The 20670-nt window shown below is 33.4% G+C and overlaps 1 protein-coding gene across 2 annotated transcripts in view; it reads left to right on the top strand.

Annotated features, from left to right (window-relative positions):
- Positions 1-20670, top strand: part of LOC110106169 (OPA3-like protein) — a 104326-nt gene that overhangs the window by 40446 nt on the left and 43210 nt on the right. For both annotated transcript variants that reach the window (XM_020835944.2, XM_020835947.2), the window contains exon 3: positions 11131-11217. In XM_020835944.2, the coding sequence (XP_020691603.1) occupies positions 11131-11217 (87 nt within the window). The remainder of the gene's footprint in view (positions 1-11130; positions 11218-20670) is intronic.

Here is a 20670-nt window from a genome sequence, read left to right as displayed (position 1 = left end):
AGATAGATATAGATCTCTTATAAAATTAAGGCTAAGTAATTAATAAAATGAAATTGCCCTAGGTGTGCTATTCTAAGAGAACACCATACGGACTTGAATGTAAATTTATAAAATAGCAATTAGATTGGCTATGCCATATGGATCAATGTAATGGGCGATAAAGAAGTCACAGATAACCAACATGAATGTGGTAGAAATGAAAAATTTAAGAGGAATGTATGGGCAATGCCAGGAAGATAGATTAAGAAATGATTGTATAAGTTTGCTAGTGGTAGTGGCACTTGTATAAGATAATGAAATGTAAGTTGCACAAATAGTCTGCTGAAAATTTGAAGCTGAAGGAGCCACTGAGGTGAAACTTGTGAACTTTGTTGTTTTTTCTGTGTTTTTGTGTTTCAATCGCTGTTGTGCCTTTGACGTTGCTCTGACACTGGTCCTATGCCACCACAATTATTGTGCTATCACCAACCCTAATCAGTAGCCATTCTCCTACCTCATTTCTTATCTTCTCTTTCATTCTGGTTTTGTTTTATTTTTTCTTCTCCCTTCTCTATTGCTGTTGTGGGTTACTTTTTTAGCTTATTGTTATTTAAAGTTGGTGAGAACTTTTGAAAGGTGTTCAATGGAAAATGTGGGGCCCAATAGAAAAGATTCTACATGAAAGCAGTTAAGTGATTTTTTTTGGGAATGGGAAGACATTTATTTGAAATACATTTATTGTAAGAAAGAAGTTAAAATGAGCGTTACAAGAATTAAAGAGTTTTTTTAGTGTTATAAAAATACTGCACTTTGTATCATAGTGCCTGAAGAAGTGAAAAAAAAATTATGCTAATGTCAAAGCGTTTACCCAACAATAATTTGATGATATATTTGTTAATAACTCTTATTATGGCAGTGGAAAATATTATTTTCCTGAACTACAAATCTCTAATAGAGGCGCTAGTGGACTCATAAATCCAATTATAATGAATGTTGATGATGAAAAGAATGATGATGGAAGGTAACCCATCAAATGTTTCCACAGAGCCATAGAGGCTTGTTACCATGTTTGTATAAATATTAGGGGGTTTGCATCTCTTATAGAGGGGCTCTTATTATAGACATGTCAAGCCCAAATCGAGCATATTGTAGCCCAACTACACTCGATCGACTCAATCAACTATCATCGAGCATCAATTTACATAAATCGGGACCTGATTAGATGAAATTAAATTTAATTTCATCAAATTAAAGGCCAATTGATCGAGCCGACCCAAAATCGGTCCAAATTGAGCCTCGTCGAACCAAATTCGATGCAATTTGACACCGTTTCAAGTTTAATTTTGTGAAATTGACTTGATCGAACCCAAATGAACCTATATTGACTCAAATTGACTAAATTCGGATTCGATTTGGGCTCGATTCTAGCCTAATTTACCCATAATCTTTTGTCAATTCTAACCATATTATCTATCTCAGATTTAATTTCTTTTGAGTGAAAATATATTTCAAACTTTTATGATATGTAAATATTTCACATCTCACCCCATACAAGTAAAATCTTCAAAATTTTAATGCAAATACTAATACAGCCAATTATAAATCATGAGTTGGATAATTATTTTCATGAGGTTTTAACTGTCTGAAAGCATAGACAATCACTTTTTTTATTTTGCATCAACACGCAACCCAATCCTTTCAGAGAAGCTATCGCTAAATAATTAAAATCTTTCAGTTCCAGATCGAATTGTCAATACAAGTGCAGTTGTTAAACACTGCTTTAATTCTTGGAAACTTTGCTCACAATAATTAGTCCGTTCAAATTTAATCTTTCTTGGTCAATTTGGATAAAGACAAAGTAATTTGAGAAAAGTCTTTAACAAATCTTTCGTATTATCTTGCCAATCCTAAGAAACTTCTAACCTCTATCACATTAGTTGGTCTTAATCATTCCACTGCTGCTTTTATCTTTTTTGGATCCACTGATATACCTTCCCCATTGACAATGTACCATAAGATTAAAATATTCTTTAACCAAAATTCATATTTAAAATATTTAGCAAACAATTTATGTTGCCTCAATAATTCCAGAATAATTTTCAAATGATTTGTATGCTTTTCATCATTCTTGGAATGGATTAAAATGTCATTAATAAAAACAATATTAAATTGATCTATAAAAGGTCTGAAAATTATATTCATCATATCCATGAACATTATTGGGGCATTGATTAATTCAAATGACATAATCAAAAATTTATAATGCCCATGCCTGATACCAAAAGAGGTATTCTCAACATCATCTTCTTTCACTCTAACCTGATATCAAATTGATTCTGGTGAATAAAGAAACACCTGCTAATTGATCAAATAGATCTTTTATTCTTGGAAGAGGGTACTTATTTTTAATATTCACCTTATTTAATTCTATGTAATCAATACAATGTTCTATTGAACCATCTTTCTTTTTGACAAATAATACAGGTGCACTACAAGGAGATGTACGGGGTCTGATAAAATGTTTTCCAATCAATTCTGGTTACTGACTTTTCAATTCTTGCAATAACTTGGTTGTCATTCTATAAAGTGTTTTCACAATTGGATTTGTTCTAGGTTGAAGTTTTATTGAAAATTCAACATCTCTTTCTTGAGATAAATCATTCAATTCCTTAGAGAAAATATCTACAAATTCATTCACTATAGAAATAGAATTTATATCATTACCCTTCACTTTAGTTGCTTCTAACTTGACTAAAAAAATTACTTTACACGCTCTAATACTTTAATGTACGTAACAAAAAGCAATCAATGATTAAATTACTCCCCTTTCACACTGAAAATAAAATACATCTTCCACAGGTAAATCAATTCTGACCATTTTCTTCCAACATTCAATGGTGGCAAAATATTCGACCAACCAATTCTTTCCTAAAATTACTTCGAACTCCACCAATGGAAGTACTATCAAGTCAGCTTGTAAATTTGACTGTACATGATGTACTGACATTTAAATAATTATTAGCAGGTAATCTAACACTCAACACAGGAGTAAAAACAAAAGGTTTCACATGCAATTTTTCATAAAATATCTCAGATATAAAATAATTAGACGCACCATAATAAAAAACAATTCTAGCAAATAAATTTGAGATATTTAAAACACCTCTTACCACTTCAAAAGATTCCTTAGCCTCTTGAAAATTTAAAATAAATACTCAAGCCGGTGCTGATCTGAATGCTTCACCTTAGGTTTTTCTTTTTATCTTCAAAGCTGGTTGATTCACTTGTGACCTAGCACCTCTGTATTGATATGCCCTATGTCTTCCTTCAAATTCTCTGCCTCCTTGAACATTCTTCCGACAATTTCTCTTGATATGTCTTGATTCTCCACATAGATAACATTTTTCCTGAGTTTATCAGACATCTTCCTAGATGAGACCTTCCATAATTTGCACAAACTGATATTGTAGGGAATCTTGTAGACTGCTGCTGTTGACTCTGATGGAATTTCTGCTTTTTTGATGATCCACATTTGTGATCACTTTATATTTTTCTAATATTATTATCCCATTTCAGTTTGACCACTTATATATCATTTTCTAACAGTCTAGTACTTTCCACTAATTCAGCAAAATCTTTTATGTGAAGAGGAATTAAAGATAGTATCAATAAATCTCTCAAACATTTAAAACATCTATAGCACTTTTCAGTTGGAGTGCTGATAAGTTGGGGAGCATACCTTGATAGAGATGTTTATTCTGCTTCATACTAAATAATAGTCTTTACTCTTTGATTTAGGTTTACAAAACTTTCCTGTATTGCCTGTTTTGCTGATGGAGGAATATACCACTCTCTAAAGACTTGTTCAAAGTCCTTTCAAGTAATTTGATCTTATGATCTATCTTTGAATTTTTCTAGATGTTGTCCTATTCACCACCTTTTAGGTTCATCTTCTAAAATAAAGATTGCTAGGGATACACGTCGGTTCTCAAGACATCTCATTCCATTCAAAATTTTCTCAATTATGATAATACAATCTTCAACTCTTATGGCATTGACTCCTTTAAACAATGGAGGTTTTTGACTCTGGAAGTGCTTAAAATGCTTGTCCACTTCTGCTCCCATAGGATCACTTGTCTCAGTAATTGCACTACTACCATGAGTGGTAGGAATGACTAGTGAAACATTAGGTGTTGCAGATCCCACGATATATTGCATTCTTTCCATCATCTGCATCATCATGCTCATTATCTGCATTTGCATTAAATTTCCTTACATTACATTACAACATTAGGTCCTATTAGTGCATGGTCTACTCTCGGTGCAGTGCCTCCTACTAGTGCCATATTTTCAGGACCCTTAGATATCCTATCTGGCTAAGATGACTTATCATCAGTCCTTTCAAAAAATTTTCAGTCATTATATCTGCAATGCATTATATCAATAATTATGCATTTATTTAATCATGTACTCCTATTTAGATGTTATTTTCATATGCTTATATACAAGCCAAATTGAAACTAGACTTATTACTAACTTAGAATATATCTCTCTTCCGGGCCTGTAATAATTTCATCAAATACAATCCTTTTTCCCTAGTAAACTAAATTTGCTTATGCTTCCATAATTAAATCATCAGAACTTTAAATCTTTGCTTTGATACCATTTTTATAACACCTCACAATATTATTTAACAATATTATAGAGTATCACATGTATAAACATAATATTTTTCCATCATTTATTATATGATACATTTCATAATTTAGAAATTGATATAAAACATCCAATAACATTTCATTTATTACATAAACGGAGCATTTAATAACTCCAAGTTACATCAAACACTTACTTACAGAGACACTAAGAAAAATCTCAAATAGTATCCAACGAACTGTTTACATCAGTTGTAGATTTATAAACAGAGCTAACCACTAGCATATAAAATAAAATAACATTGCAACTCATTCTTCAATGACTCTTTCCTTTCTTGTACATATAACAACTAGTATGAAATAACTAATGAGTTATGAGGCTCAATAAGTTATACAAATATCAATAATAGTTAAATTGTATGATTATAAAACTTGCAACATTGAAATCATAAATTACATAGACTTGATAAAACTTTATAAATGATATTTGGCTTTAACATTTACTTACTTTGAAGTCTATGTTGAATATCAATATTAGTATTTTAAAGATTTTGGCTAAACTTTAATCAGCATGTTCAATGGAGCCCAGATAAACCTGACATTATAGCTATTGAATAACATAGATGATCCTTTTGCCTCTTTAAGTGCCCCTTTTGCCCCACCTGCTATACATGTATAATTTCTTTGGGGTCCCTTTTTCCCTACTTATAATGCAATTTCATACATGTGGACCCTTTTGCCCCACCTGTATTAATAAGTTGTACATCACTTTATAGCCAAAATTTATTGAAATTGATATTTATTAAACTTCACATATTCATAATTCTTACTTGTATTGTTGCATGCTTTTATAATGATTTCTATTATAATCTGTATGCAAAAAGAATATGCATACAATTTGTAAGGAAATAGACGTCTTTCCAAAATATTATCAATCAGGAAAATATTTAAATGAACATAATAAATCTTATTTTAAACTCACATGATTAATTTATCTAAGTGGTTATTCGTACTTGAAAACTTGAATATATAAGTCATTTCTAGATATTGTACAGCTTAATATCGTTTTTTCCTTTAATGTATTCAAAATTAGCTCTCCATGCTTATAAATGAAACTATTTATATTTTTATTATAATTACATTACTTATCTCCTTAAAGATTCGTCTCTTTAATGCCTCCACTTTGCACTCTTTTCCTTTTTTAAATAACCTACACAAATTATTTCTAATTCTTTCTAATTTCCATAATTTATTATTCAAATAAATTTGCATAAAAATTTATTTATGCAAACATTATAATTTACCTTGTAACCTCCCATCTGCATATATACAAAGAATCCTACAATATGATTGGATTATCATATTTAGAATCTTTGCTGCATTCAGATAATTTATAAGATAACGACAAACATTATAATTCATACCTCATTTTTCCTTTAATTTTCTTCTACTTCTTATTCCACCTAAATTTGCCAAATCCTTCATAGCCACTGATCCTTTATAACAATTTCTCTCATACGAGTACAACACACACAACAGACTACTGTTCACTAAACCCATTTCCTTCCTGCACTTATCTCTTCTCTTGTATCAGATTTCAGTCCTTGCCCACTTTGCTCTTTGCTTCTCACAGCCAATAACAACTCTTGCATTCTCTCAGCAGGTCTCCTGCTTGCATATGCTAATCTCCTCCTTTTGATGGGAAATTATTCTGTGCGGAATCCGGTTATAGAGCAGTGTTCGGATGCTTATGTGGAAAGTTAAAAGTCCGCCATATTTATTTGACTTGCGTATTGATTGAGTATTTATTGCGTATTCGTTGCGTAAAATGTGCGTATTGATTGAGTATTTTATTGCGTATTTATTGCGTATTTATTGAGTATTTGTTGCGTATATGTTGCACATTTTCTGCTTAATTACTGCTTATTTATTATGGATTTCTCTTCGTCTGCAGTAAGTCCGAAAAGCCAAACGGGTCGGATAAGAAGTCAAATGAATATCCTAACTTTCCACATAAGCATGCTATGTGTAATGATTTTACTGGCATCCGAACACAGCTCTATAACCGGATTCCGCACAGAATAATTTATCCCTTTTGATAACCTCTCATTTCTTCTTCCTTTCCACAGCCACAAAATCCCTTCAGCCGCTCACTATCCATACAACACTGTGAACCGATTCTCCTCCCTATGCACTGTGCCGGCTCATATAATAGAAATTCTTTATTTTTTCCAAGTCCGTAACTGCCCACCTTTCTCTATTTATTGCTAGCGAATTCCAAACATAAGGAAAACTGAGAGAGAGGGCCCACACAAATATATAATTGTATTCCAAGTCATTTCTTACCAATATAAGCATCTGTTCTGATAAATATATTAGGAAATACTTAAATTTTTTTTAATAATTGCTATTTCTAATTTAACAGTAATTAATTATTAGAATAAGATAATAATTTTCTTAAATAAAGTTTGAGATTATTACTTGGATTTTGGATCTTACAACTCCCTGATGATGATAGAAGTATTTCAGAATATGTGTTAGTAAGGAGGAGGTCTGTTCAGATTTTCCTTTTTTGTTACACTTTAGATTGACTATAGGGAGATCAAAATGGGGTGTGACGGAATCATGAAAACAAGCTTTTTCAGAAGACTTTTAACTTGAATTTGAATTAAAATTGTCTCGCCCTGCTTTAGTTGTATTCTGATTACTCCTTGAAGTTCGAAGCCTATTGAAGCTTGTTTGTTGGTGTTGCAAGAATTCTTGGTATCTAATTTGCATTGTTCATAATTTCTACGTAATCACAGAGGGCATGCTTTGGGTAGAAGTTAAAATTCTATTTGGGTTGCACTATTGTGAATTATAAAGTTTTAATTTTGCAGTTTGAGCTTTGAAGGAGGCAATTTCACATCAGACACGTTATTTGCACTGTTCTTTGATGCCTTTGCTCGTTGGGTTTATTTGGCTCCATTACATCTCTTTATGTGATGTTATGTTATTAGCAACTATCAACTGTTGGGTTTGGAGGCATCTTTAAATAGCAATTTAAAAAAAAAACATATAAGTTTTACATTGTCAACGTCATAAATGTCAGAAGCACAAAATATTTTTGCTGTGGCTCGTAGTGTAGCATTGTGCACATTTGCACTATTTATAAAACAAAGCATATGAAAGCAATGTAGTGTGGGTTGTGTGCATTGTAGTGCATGTCATGCATAGACCACACTATTTTGTGAGTGATACTTAAGCACTGTGACGTAGAACGGAAATCGCTTTGCTATGGCAAATGGACAAACTCCAAATGTCTCACAAAATCTGAAAATTTTCTTCATGTTTTTATTCAAAACCTGGGAAAAATTCTCAGGTTCCAGTAGATAATGGTCTAGGGAAGATTGAAGGAGAAGCCTAGCCTTAATGGAGAAGAGAAAGACTGAGAAATGTGCCTCAGCTTTCCACAAAAAATCTGAGAGAAAATTCTCAGATTTTAGTGGTTGGGAATAGAAAGCTGAAAGCAAAATCTGTTACAGGTTTTGGGAAATTTCAGCCTGCACTTGAAGAGAAAAGCTCAGGAGAAATTTCCCATCCACTCTTACGGGCTTGAGAAGGAAGTGGGGGAGAAAGAGGGAGGAACGGTGGATTTGGAGAGGAGTAACTGATGGGATTTGTTTCCAAACAAGGGGTTTCCCTTTTGGAATAAATCAAGCAAAACACAAATTCAGCTAGGTGGAGTTACGGGATTATTGAGGAAGTGAAATAGGAATTAATTAGAGATATGGGTGGAGGAGTCAGGAAACGGACCAGAGGAAATTTCGGCCAATTTAGATGAGGGGATATTGAGTACTTCCTAAGTGGGGAATATGGATTTGGAAATAAAATTCTATGATTTATTTGAGGGGCCGGCAGCATATATGTGGTGGGGGGAAATTAATGGGTCCATTAATACTTACTTAATTAATAAGTCAAGATAGGAAAGAAATATTTGATCCTCTCTTGATTTAAAATTCAAATAAGAATTAATTCAAAAATGTTTCCTAAAATAAGACATATAAATATAGTAACTATTTGAAATTCAAATTGATTTGAATTAATTTAAATAATAGTTGCCAAATTTATGCAATCTAATTTAGGAAAGCATGAATGTCATGTGGAGACGGTGGAGGTTGGATGGGTCTAATTTAATTTGGAGGGATTAATGACTCATCTCCTTGCAATTCAAATTTGAATTTTGAATTGGAGAGTTAAAACCTTCCAAATATGGATCAAACCCAAATAGGAAAGATTTCAAATTTGAAAATTGAAATCCAAAATTGTCATGGATTTTCCCTCTCGATTTTGCGAACCCAAATTGGAAGGAGGCATGGCCATGGGAAGATGACAGGTGGCCGGCGGCTTATGGTGGGGACGGAGACGACGATGGTGGACGGAAGTAGAGGAAGAAGATGAAGATAACGACGAAGAGCAATAAGAAGGAACAAAAACAGAGAAACAAAATATCAAAGATACAACCGCGAGCCCGGACACATCCTGCGGCTGACGGGTACTACGTTGCCCTTCTCCAAGGGACTTTACGCCACGAGCCTGGACCCATCCTGCGGCTGGTGGAAACTCCGACTCCCTCCCATAGGGATTTCACTAACGTTCTTCCCAAAGAACCCAAGTGCAAAACACAATTTTTTTTTTATTAATAATCCATCATTCCAATACAAGAGAAGGGGCCTCTATATATAGGCCTCAAGAGAAATTAAAAGACACATTCGCCCCTTAGGCTTACATAAGACAAGAGGGTAAAAAGGAAAATTGCAAAACTAAATTAAAATACAATTAATAAACGAAAATAAAACAAAGTGATCTCGGTCGTCGATCTTCAGCTCCTCCTCGGATTAGCATGGACGGTTGGATGTCCACATCACACTGTCTTTTCCATCCACCAAATAATTATTTATATTATTTTCTTCCTCTATTTCACTTAAATTTTCTATTTGTTAAATGCTTTAGTTGGCTTAATCTAATTTGGTTGGTTGCTAGTAATATTATTTTCAATATTGTTGTTTTAAATTTGTTTGATTATTATTATTATTATTATTCATATTGTTGAAGTTGCAATACTATTATCTTGTTATAAGCTATATTGTTACATTCATTAAACATGTTAAAAAATTTAGCATGAAAATATTATGCCTTAAGCCATCACATATGTTAAAGCAATTTTATGTACTATTTACATTGATATAGATATATATATTTTTTAAATGGATACTTTTTTTCGTATATTATTTATTTTTAAAAAATAGCGCGCTAATATTTCGAAGGACCTTTGCTTTATGACATGTTATTCACTATTTACGAGCCTGGTATGTGTAGATTTCAGTCTATTTAGTGTGGTCAAAGTAATTAATTGAAATGAAAAATCATAATAAACATTGCTCTAAAATAACTTTGCTTTGTCAAAATAATGTTAAACTAAAGACTTTGTATTTGAAAAAATAACATTATTATTGAATAATGTTGCTTTCCGTAGGGTATTGCTTGGTTTAAAGTAATCAGAAGAAGCTTCATTGCAAAATCAACAAAATTTTGAGAGAAGGTTGGAACCTTTTATCTTATTTCTCCTCTCTTTGATTTCCTGGTTACAACTAAGGTGGATCTCTGCTTCACAATGCTTTATCCAACGTTTTGGTTGCTTTATATTATGCAACTTGTTCTCATTTGAATTTGTACCCAAATGGCATCATACCTTCAGATGATCATTGACTATGGTACCTAAATTATGTAAAAGATATGCTTGAAGTATACGTTGTTTGCCTGCATCTCTCGCTATCTCTCTCACAAACACTCGCTCCCTTCCAACCAACCCACCCGTTCTTTAGATAACTTTCTCTGATGTTTGCAACTAAGTTGGCCGGAAAGTCTATCACTCTAAATGAAGGTGGAGGAGATGTTACTATGGCATCAATACTTGGAAAAAATACTTGGATGAAGTTTGGAAAGTAATGTGCATATATTTTTGAGAATTCTTCTTATGATTTCTGACTAGTCTAATCTTTTTAGTGGTATAGGCGTGTTTTTAAACCTCTGTATTTAAACTATCATCAGGATCTTTCTTTGCCGGCTCTCTGTTCTCCTTTGTAACACTGAACTCTAGAGAAAATAGAAGTTCCTTTCTCTTTAGCTATTTATGATATGCAAGTGAGAATATCATATGTTTAGTGATTCTTTTGCAATGCGGCCTTCTTGATAAATTTGTGAATTATGTGCTCACAAAAATCATCTTAGTTGCTACTTAACTGAGCTGGAACTACTTTAAATTGTTTTGATGCTTGAGCTTTTCTCACTATACGTTATTCACATAGTTTCTATGCAATCGCCTTACTGAAGCTGCTTAAGAACTGATTTTGTGGATATTGTTGACCTGAATAGTACATATTTTTTTAATGCATTGATTTTAATACCCAATTTTTAGTTGTTATTTACTATCTATTTTTATTCTTTCACATTTAAGGTTGCTGGCTCTGCATTGATCTTTGAGGTTCAAAGAAGTGCCAGATCAGAAGCACGTAAAGAAGAAGCCCGCAAGCAAGAAATTGAGGTAATTATATAATTCCTTAATTCTTTTGTGGTTCACATTTCACGTATGCAAACTACAAATCACATCTAAACGGGAACATATTTTGCATTATTGACAAACTAGCTGAAAGAGTCTAAGAAAGGAATATGTGAGGCTAGGATTTTAACTTTTAATGATTTATATAATAGATTAAATACTAAGGAGGGAAAAAAATATGTTTAAGTTAGCCAAACAAAGATATAGGAGAAGTAAGGATTTAGTTCAAGTGAAGTGCATTAAGAATGAAGGTAAAAAAAATGCTTTTATTAGAAGATATGCAATAAAGGTGGATGAGATATTTTGCTAAACTATTTAATGAAGATTGTGAGAATAACATCTTAAATAAAAATAAAGATTTTTGTTTTCATTGACGTGTTAGTAAAACTGAAGTTAGAGAGACTTTAAAGAAAATGAAGTGTGGAAAAGCTGTTGGACTTGATAATATTCCAATAGAGGTGTGAAAATGCTTAGGGGATTAAGGAAATTTTTGGCTTATTAAAAATTTTAATATTATTTTGAAGACTAAAATGATGTTAGGTAAGTGAAGAATGGGTGTGTTGATTCATATTTTTAAGAATAATGGTGATGCAAAATATTGTACAAATTATAGAGAAATTAAGTTAATATGTCATACTTTAAAACTATGGGAGAGAGTTATGGAGCATAGGTTGTGGCGTGATTCTAATGTTTCTCAAAATCAATTTGGATTCATATCGGGTAGGTCAACTATGTAAGCTATACATTTGTTGAGAAGTTTGATGGTGAAGTCTAGAGAGAATAAGGATGATCTACATATATGATATTTATTGATTTAGAAAAATCATATGATAAAATTCCAAGTGAAGTGCTATGGAGAGTTCTAGAAAAGAAAGGGATTAAGAATGCTTATTTTTAAGTCATTAAGGATATGGATTCAGGAGCTGTTACTTGTGTTCAAACACAAGGTGGTTTGATCAAGTATTTTCCTATTTCAGTGGGGTTACATAAAGGATAAGCCTTAAGCCAATATCTTTTTGCTTTCGTCATGGATGTTCTCACTAGACATTTGTAAGAGGTTGTATCATGGTCTATGCTTTTTGTTGATGATAATTTTATTATTGATAAGATTAGAGAGAGAGTTGAAGGTAAACTTGAATTATGGAGGTTAACCTGAGAGTTTAAATGTTTTCGTTTGAGTAGATCTAAACCTGAATATAAGGAGTGTAATTTTAGTAGTAATAGATCTAGTCGGGCAATTATGACTTTGGGCGATCAAGTCATTAATATGAGTAGATGTTTTAGAGATATTTGTTGACCCGTATAATACAAAAAAAAAATATAGGGGTTTGCGCCTATAGGAAACCAGAACTCAGATCATAAAGTCCTCACAAAATGAGGGCGAAATCTCTGGGTAGTGTCTTATCTACAAACCCATCTGCCTTCCAAAATTTACCTCGGAACTTAGTTCGTTAAAACTCCCTCGCCGAAAAAGAAAAGCGAGTGGAGGCCGGGGCCGAATTTTCGGAGCCCACAATATTAAGTCTATTAGTAGAATTCTAGTTGGATGGTTGAAGTGGAGGAATGCATGGGCTTGTTGTGTGATGGAAAAGCCCCCCTCAAACTTAAAGTGTAAATTCTATAAGATTGTGGTGAGACATGCAATGCTTATTGGTGCAGAATTTTGGCCATTAAAAGAGAAGCATAATATTAAGTGTTGCAAAGATAAGGATGCTCAGGTGGATGAGTGGCTTTACTCTTAGAGATAGGATATAAAATGAGCATATATGTGATAAGGTTGGAGTAGCTCCGCTGAAAGATAAGATTAGTGAGAGTCACCTTAGTTGGTTTGATAAAATAAAACGGCGGCCTGCCAATTACCCGATTAGGAAAGTAGAGATATTATATTTGACTAATGTTAAGAAAGGTAGAGTTAGACCCAAAAAGGCTTGGTTAGAAAATATTAGAAATGACATTTCTTTATTGAATTTAAATGAGAATTTGACTCTTAACATGACACAATGGAAAAAAAGGATTCATGTAACCGACCCATGTAGTAGGATAAAGGCTTGATGTTGTTGTTGCTGGTTTTGTTGTTGCACAAACTAGCTAAAAGTGTCATGCTGAAAATTTTATTTTTCAGCTTCATCATTTTTTACAGACTAGATATCCTGATGGAAAGGTGCAACAAACTTTTCGTTAATATATGTTTGATATGACTATTTCGTTAAAACATGATATCCCTCAGTATCTCTTTTGGTTTACAGCAATAATTTACTTTTCGCATGGAAAAATCAACTGTGCCATGCTCTAAAATAGGCATTAATAGCTCTGAAATGATTAAACTTGCCTAGCTTGTTCTGCCTTCCCCCTGAACTGCTGATTGTCATTTTGCTAGAGCATTTTGATGCTTAGAGACAACAAAAGTTTGTGTAGGCATTGAAAAAGGTAAGAAATGAAGAAGAGAAGAAGCTAGAAGATTCTTAAAAAGAGGGAAAAGCATGCTAAGATTCTTTTTAGTCCAATAATCATAGTTTGACTATGACATGGTCTTTAGACGTCTATATATAAGAAAAGATTCTACTAGATATGACAAATATTTAAACTTATCCGAAATTGGAACATAATTACAATGCCCATGAAAATAACTACTAGAAATAAGCTAAAAATTGAAATCCAATAATCATTCAACTTAAATATTAGAATATGATAAATAATTCATATTTGTCCCGCATCAATCCTCCCATGGTGCAAAGAAATATACAACAACAACATCAAAGCTTTATGCCACTGTGTGGGGTCGATTATATGAATTATTTTTCTCCATTATGTTATGTTAATAGTCAAATTCTCATTTAAATCTAATGAAAAAGGTCATTTCTAGTATTTTCTATATCTTTTTAGATCTACATCTACCTCTCTTAATTAGGCCTAATCTAATATATCTACTCTCCTAACTGGTTCATCAGAAGGCCGACGTTTTATATGACCAAATCTTCTAAGGTGACTCTTTGTAATCTTATCTGCCACCGGAACTACTCCAACCTTTTCACATACATATCATTTCACATTCTATCTCTAAGAGTAAAGCCACACATCCACCAGAGTATCCTCATCTCTGCAACACTTCATTTTATGCTTCTTTTTTAATGGCGCAAAGAACTGTATTTCAGAAAATTTAATTTTTGGAGGAAAAGTTGGATGATGTTCTCTATAATGTCATGGTAAAATCCATTGCTAGATGAAGCACATCCATGGCCGAATCGAATTCAAAACTGTCCAATCAATTGTATATTAAACATCATATTTATTCTAAATTTTTTGAATCAACTACATGAACTTGAAGCAATTTATTTAGAAGTAGATCTATTGGGTAGGCTGAGAAGATCAATATATGTTTATTATATTTTTGTATTTCTTTTATCCCCATGGAACATGGGTAAGATTAAGGTTTAGGTTTTAATGACTCAGGGTTTTAATATAGAAGGAGATGAAAGTGATGGAGAAGAAGAATAAGATGATTGGAAAAAGAAATCATGTTTGATGAGTGGTGGGAAAAATTGTTGTCGCCACGCAGATTTTGATTTCTCCTATTTTGTAATCGAATACTGCATTGAGAATAAAGTACAGTCTCGAGAGGCCGATATAATATTCTACAATGGATTCAATATCAGAATAGGGTTTTGAAAATTGATATTTCTATAATCAAACATAGTTCAAAGAATAACATATCATCTCAAAAGATGAACATGAAATTCTTAAGAATATGTTTAAAAATAGAAATAAGCTATTTTGAAAAATTTATTCATTCTTTTATTTAGATATAGTAAGGAGAATATTATATCATCTTGAAAGATGAACATAACATTCTTCAAGATATCTAAAAGCAAGAATGAGTTTTATAAAATTCATCATTTCTAAAGTTGAATATATCAAGTAGGAATTATATTATCTGAAAAGACAATAATAACATCCTACAAACATATTTAAGATTAGAAATAAAGTTTTTAAAGATATCTGCATTCCCAAAGATTATTCCCTTATTTTATATGAATAAAATAAGGTTTATTTTAGTCTGGGGTTCTCAAATCCCTATAGAGGCAAGCCCCTATAGTTAATTACATCATAAGAGGAATACTCTTATGAAAACTCTCGATTAAAGCAGTGATTTCATACCCTTTTGACTACAAAGTAAAAGACAATAATTAGCCCCCTTTTCTGCCCTGCACGAGTGTGGCCACCTGCAGAAAATCATATTAATAATCCAGATCGCTCCTAACCTATGGATAATCTAATCGTTTAATCAAATCACATCATAAAGTGCAGTAAAAGTAAATAGACAAACATATCAACAATTTTACATCCAACATGCAATAAAGGCCGAGAAAACCCGTCACAATGCAGTAAGGAAATAAACATCGGCCTAACCTAAAACTAGAGTCGGTTGTCCTAGCAAACAAATTTAAGTGTGTGTAGTAAGCTGTGAGGTTTTGATATGTCCTAGGTCAGTTATTGGCTAAAGTTTTCTAATTGATTGAATTTTAATTTAAAAAATAAATGTTCACTAATTCTAGAGTAAGATGTCACTAAGTTTTCTATGTTATATGTTTCTATCCTAAAGTGTGCATGCATCCTAAGTCTAGATTTTCTAAGACTCAGTCCTTAATTTTTGTCCTTAAGTTTCACTAGTGTTGTATAGGATAAAAAAATTTTGTTATCACTAACCCTTGAGACTTTACATGTGTATAAAAGGGTTTAAGGATCTAAAAATAAATAAAAGTAAACCTAATAAAATTGAAGTTACTACAGGGACCTAAAAGAGAAGGATTTGTGCAAACCACATCAAGAGTGAATGTGTAGCTGGGTCGCGAAGTCAACAGTGAGTTCTCTAATGCTGTCATTATTTACAAATTCTAGAGCGACCATTCAGTTTGGAAATTTACAATTCTCCACAGCTACTGTTAATGCTATCGCTGTACCTATTTATGGCATGACTATCCAAGGCCATACTGGGAGGCCTAATTATACTGAAATTTATGCATGATGTGCTTATTCTGTGCTACGACCACGAGCTGCTAGAGCTACTACTCCTAATACTGTCTAACAGAACAAAACCTCAGTCTTTGAGAGGCTTTCACATCCTAAAACTCTAACTGTTAAGATGATCGATGTCAAACAGCAGAGTTCGCCGATCTTATCGAGCATCATCACACTACCAACTAAGCCTTTCGTACCAAGGAGGTTTGATCATGAATCTTCCTCATCTAGAGGAAGATTATCCAGAAGGAAAAAGAGAAAAATGAATGCATAACTGCGAGCTTAGCAATCATTGGCCATCCATCCATCAACGCTCCCAGCCTTGGAGCTAGAGGCTAATGTTCTTACCCAAATTAAACATATAAATCTAAATTGGGATAATAGAAATAGTTTTACTAGTGAGTTGAAATAGTTATTTTTGGAGCAGCAGTCCCAAGCCTCAGTTCCTCAATGGAAGAAAGAATCTGAAACTCTTTCTGCTAGAGTACACAGAGTCCTAAAGGCAGTGAAAGAAAAATTACTAATGAAAAAGAGATACCAAAGGCTATTGACTATTGGGGCCAGTAGAACCCTACAAAGAGAGTTACCATTTGCCATGGTAACTCAGGATAAACCAAGTTCAACTACTCCACGCGACGAACTTCGGAGCACTGCCCCTAGACCTCGTCGCATCTAGAAATTTTAAAGGTCCTAGTGAAAGGGAAAAGAAATTTGAGGCTGAGGCTTCATGAAAGAAGAATACCAGAGAAGAAAGTAAGTATGAGCATGACAATGGTGTAGCCTCTCAGAGATTCACCTTTGATAAAAATCGTTAACAATGGGTACTTAAGGAAAAGATTCCTATTTTTGACACCTGCGATGGTCAACGCCTTGAATAATCTTATAGGAAGTCCCATTGCCAACCAATTTTATCTCCTCATAAGAAGGTCAATTTTGACCATAATCCTCCAATCGAGGAAATCTTCACCCAATGTATTGAACCAGAGATACATTAAAAACATCGCTCAGAAATATGAGTATAGGAAAATAAAGATGATGAAGAAACCATGGAAATTGAGATGGTCTACATGGTGGTGCAAAATAATGATTTGCCTCTATTACGTGTCTACCAACGACACCATGATGTTGGGCTTGTTGCTGCCAAAACAACGGCCTCTGAAGAGGAGCAAGCTCATTATGATCAGCTTCAAGAAGAAATCCCCTTTGGTGATGAACAAGAGGGGGATCAAGAAGAAGAGTCGCTCGCTGATACTGTCATACTAGATTAAGCCCAGAGACATATAAATGCCAGATGAAGGAGAAAGATAAATAAATATTAGAGCTAAATTCCAAATTGATAGAAATGAAGACACAAATGACCACGATGATGTAGTTGATGCAAAAGAACATCATTGCTAATCTTGCATCTATTCAGCCAATTAATCATGCGTCATGCAGTGCTCCTTGTAATCCGCTAACTAACCCAATACCCAGGTCTTTGGAGTACAAATTATACATAAAAGGGAAAATGAGAGTGATCGTATAATTCATTTGCCTACTCTCCAAAATGTCATAAGCACATTTGATCTTGTGACAACTGCATAACTAGAATCAATCATCAATGAAAAGACCAGAGCTATCATTGCCTTGGAGAAAGTAGAGAAATTCGTAAGGGTCACCTATACACTGTTGAGTACAATCAGGTGTCATACCCTAAGGGCTGTTTGGTACCCAAGTTCACATTGGTAGCAGCTACGACAATCCAAAACAACACAGGTGATAATGATGTGCTACTATTTTGTCAGTTCGTTAGCAGTTTGACATCAACTATTTTTGAATGGCAGACTGAGCTGCCAAACGATTCAATAAAGACTTTTGTCGAGCTGGAAGCTATGTTCATAAAGAGATTTGTTAGTACTATAGAGAAGAGGAGAAGGGAGAAGAGGAGAAAGGATGAGTCAGTGACTAAATATATCGCTTGCTAGCAAAATTTCAGTATGAATGCGAACAATAGTTGGAAGAATAACATGATGTTCAACTATTAATGGGAAACATTAATGATAAGACGTTACCATTCTTATGTATGACCTGATACTACATTCAAAGAGTTGTTGGATAGAGTGACAAAATTTGAAAAAGTTAAATTTATCTAAGTCTTAAAATTATTCAAACAAAGTTAGAAGAAATAAAACTCCAGTTATCAGAAGAGGTGAACTAAATGATACATCATCCTTAAGACTTGACATAAAAACAACCCATTATAAGAATATAAAGGAAAGTAGTCATTCAATCCTAAACCCCAACTAAATTAGTTTTGGGGGAAAATGACAAGTCTTGGACTTTTCATAATGGAGGAAACAATCAAAGCTAAGAACCGGTGATCAAATCACATCTCTTAAAGAAAAACTTAATAAAGAATATTTTTTAAAAGGGAAAGTATGGCTAAATTATTCAAGCAAACGCTCAATGGTGGCCTTAGATTACCAGAATGCAAAAGATCCAAAGAGGCTGATCAGATCAATGATCCAAATTATTGCCCGTACCAGTAATTTATTAGCCACCATATTGATGATTGTTATGACTTTAAAGACTGATTTGTGAAGAAATATAAAAATGGCAGATTCATACTATCAAAAAGTATTTTGTTCACCCAAAAATGGAATCTATAATGGTAGTTATGCCGTTAGTCTTGCCACCAACTGAAAAAGGAGATGAAATTAAGGAAAAAATGATGCTAGAAATAGAAGAATGGGAGAACATATTTCAAAAAAAAAAAAAACAATGAAAATAATCAAACAATTAGGAGTCTATAAATAAGATCAATGATCCAAATTATTGCCCGTACCACCAATTGAACCAGTGCTTGAACTAAAAGAAAAACTAAATCCATGTGCATCCACTTTCAGGTCATTGGCTTAGAGACATTCTAACCTTGCCAGTGCATCCCGATATAAGAAAAGGTTCACTAAGACCTCCTTAAAAAAGTCTAATAATTCGAATAAGCGTGACATGCTAAAGAAGAAGATGTATGTATATTAAAAGATCATCAGTACTTTGAATGATTATCATCAACCATTTAGATGGTCTATAACATTTGCAGATTTTTTGTCTAATCTACAAATTGATCAATCAGAAGAGGAAGATGGTGAACAAGAAGATGAATAATCGCTCTATATAGAAACATGTCAAATCATCTCAGTAGCACCAAGTGTGCATCAAAGAACTCCTATGAATAAATAAGAATCAGATGGCAATAACAAAGATAAATTTGAAAATGCTAGAGTGATGTGAAATGGGCGTTCTAACACAACATTTGAATCTTGTCTGATGGTGCAGTAAACAGATAATAACTCAGAAGAAGAGTTATGTTTTCCAATAGTTTTACAAATAGAGCATGCAAGGTTGAATGATGACTCTAAGTATGTAACAGAATCATCTAAAGCAAGAAGGATTGATCCTAAAGAAAATACTTCATCATATGAGACTGAGTTAAATTAGTGGTTCAAGTACAATTAAGAAGCAAAAACGTGTTGCTACTTCCACCAAAGAAGGGGTTGTCAGGTAATGGTAAGAAAAAATAATTATCAATGAAGAAATCATTCATAAAGATTCTAAAAAGAAATATTTTATAAATAAAGGGATAGAGTATAATATCATTTACCATTTAATAAAGATTCACACAACTCAATGTATATTAAGCTTTTCTAATATCAGAAGTTCTAATATCAATTTTGAAGAGAGAGAGAGAGGATCCACGATTCTAGAGAGAGAAGTTAACAGAATTTTGAAGTTTTGAATTCCCGCAATTTTCTATCGACTCTGATGGCGGTGGAAGGACGACGGACTTCCTCCGGCGTCGGCGACAGTCATATCCTGGCAGCGACTGCAGTTAGAATTCTTCCTCGCAACAACTAAAGTGTTTCGCTACCTGCTTTCGGCGACGCTAACAAGGTGTTTCATCGGGATTCCAATATGAGGTTTAAACCTGCTAAACCTCTGGTGATCAATGAAGGAGGACATCAATCTCCGAAAAAACATTTGGAATCCATTGGCAAAGAAAAGTATATAATGTTCGATGAATCGAGCATTATACGAAAAGAGTTCTATCAAAATGAAGATATAGCAGTCCGTAAAGATAGCGGAGATGTGGCAACTGAAGATTTATTGGAATCCTTGAAGGGTTCATCGACTGGAGTTAATAAGATGAAGGCTACGAATGAGATCTTGTTAGGTGGAACTGGCGATATGGTCATGGGGAGTCATAGAGATGGAGAAGTTGTTCGTGAAGTCCCACCAGAGAAGAAAGACCTTGAGAAGGTTAGAGTTTGTGAATCAACATCGTTGGGAAACTGCAAAACTAAGGAAGGTATGGAGTCCGTCATCTCTCCTCAACTGGGCAAATCAGTGGTGAATGCCTGGAATTTGAAGCCTAATTTTAAAACA

Source organism: Dendrobium catenatum, unplaced genomic scaffold (genome assembly GCF_001605985.2).
Source record: "Dendrobium catenatum unplaced genomic scaffold, ASM160598v2 fragScaff_scaffold_738, whole genome shotgun sequence".
Taxonomy (NCBI): Eukaryota; Viridiplantae; Streptophyta; class Magnoliopsida; order Asparagales; family Orchidaceae; genus Dendrobium; species Dendrobium catenatum.
The sequence above is the reverse complement of the archived record's forward strand: the minus strand, read 5'-3'. Positions and strand labels throughout refer to the sequence as shown.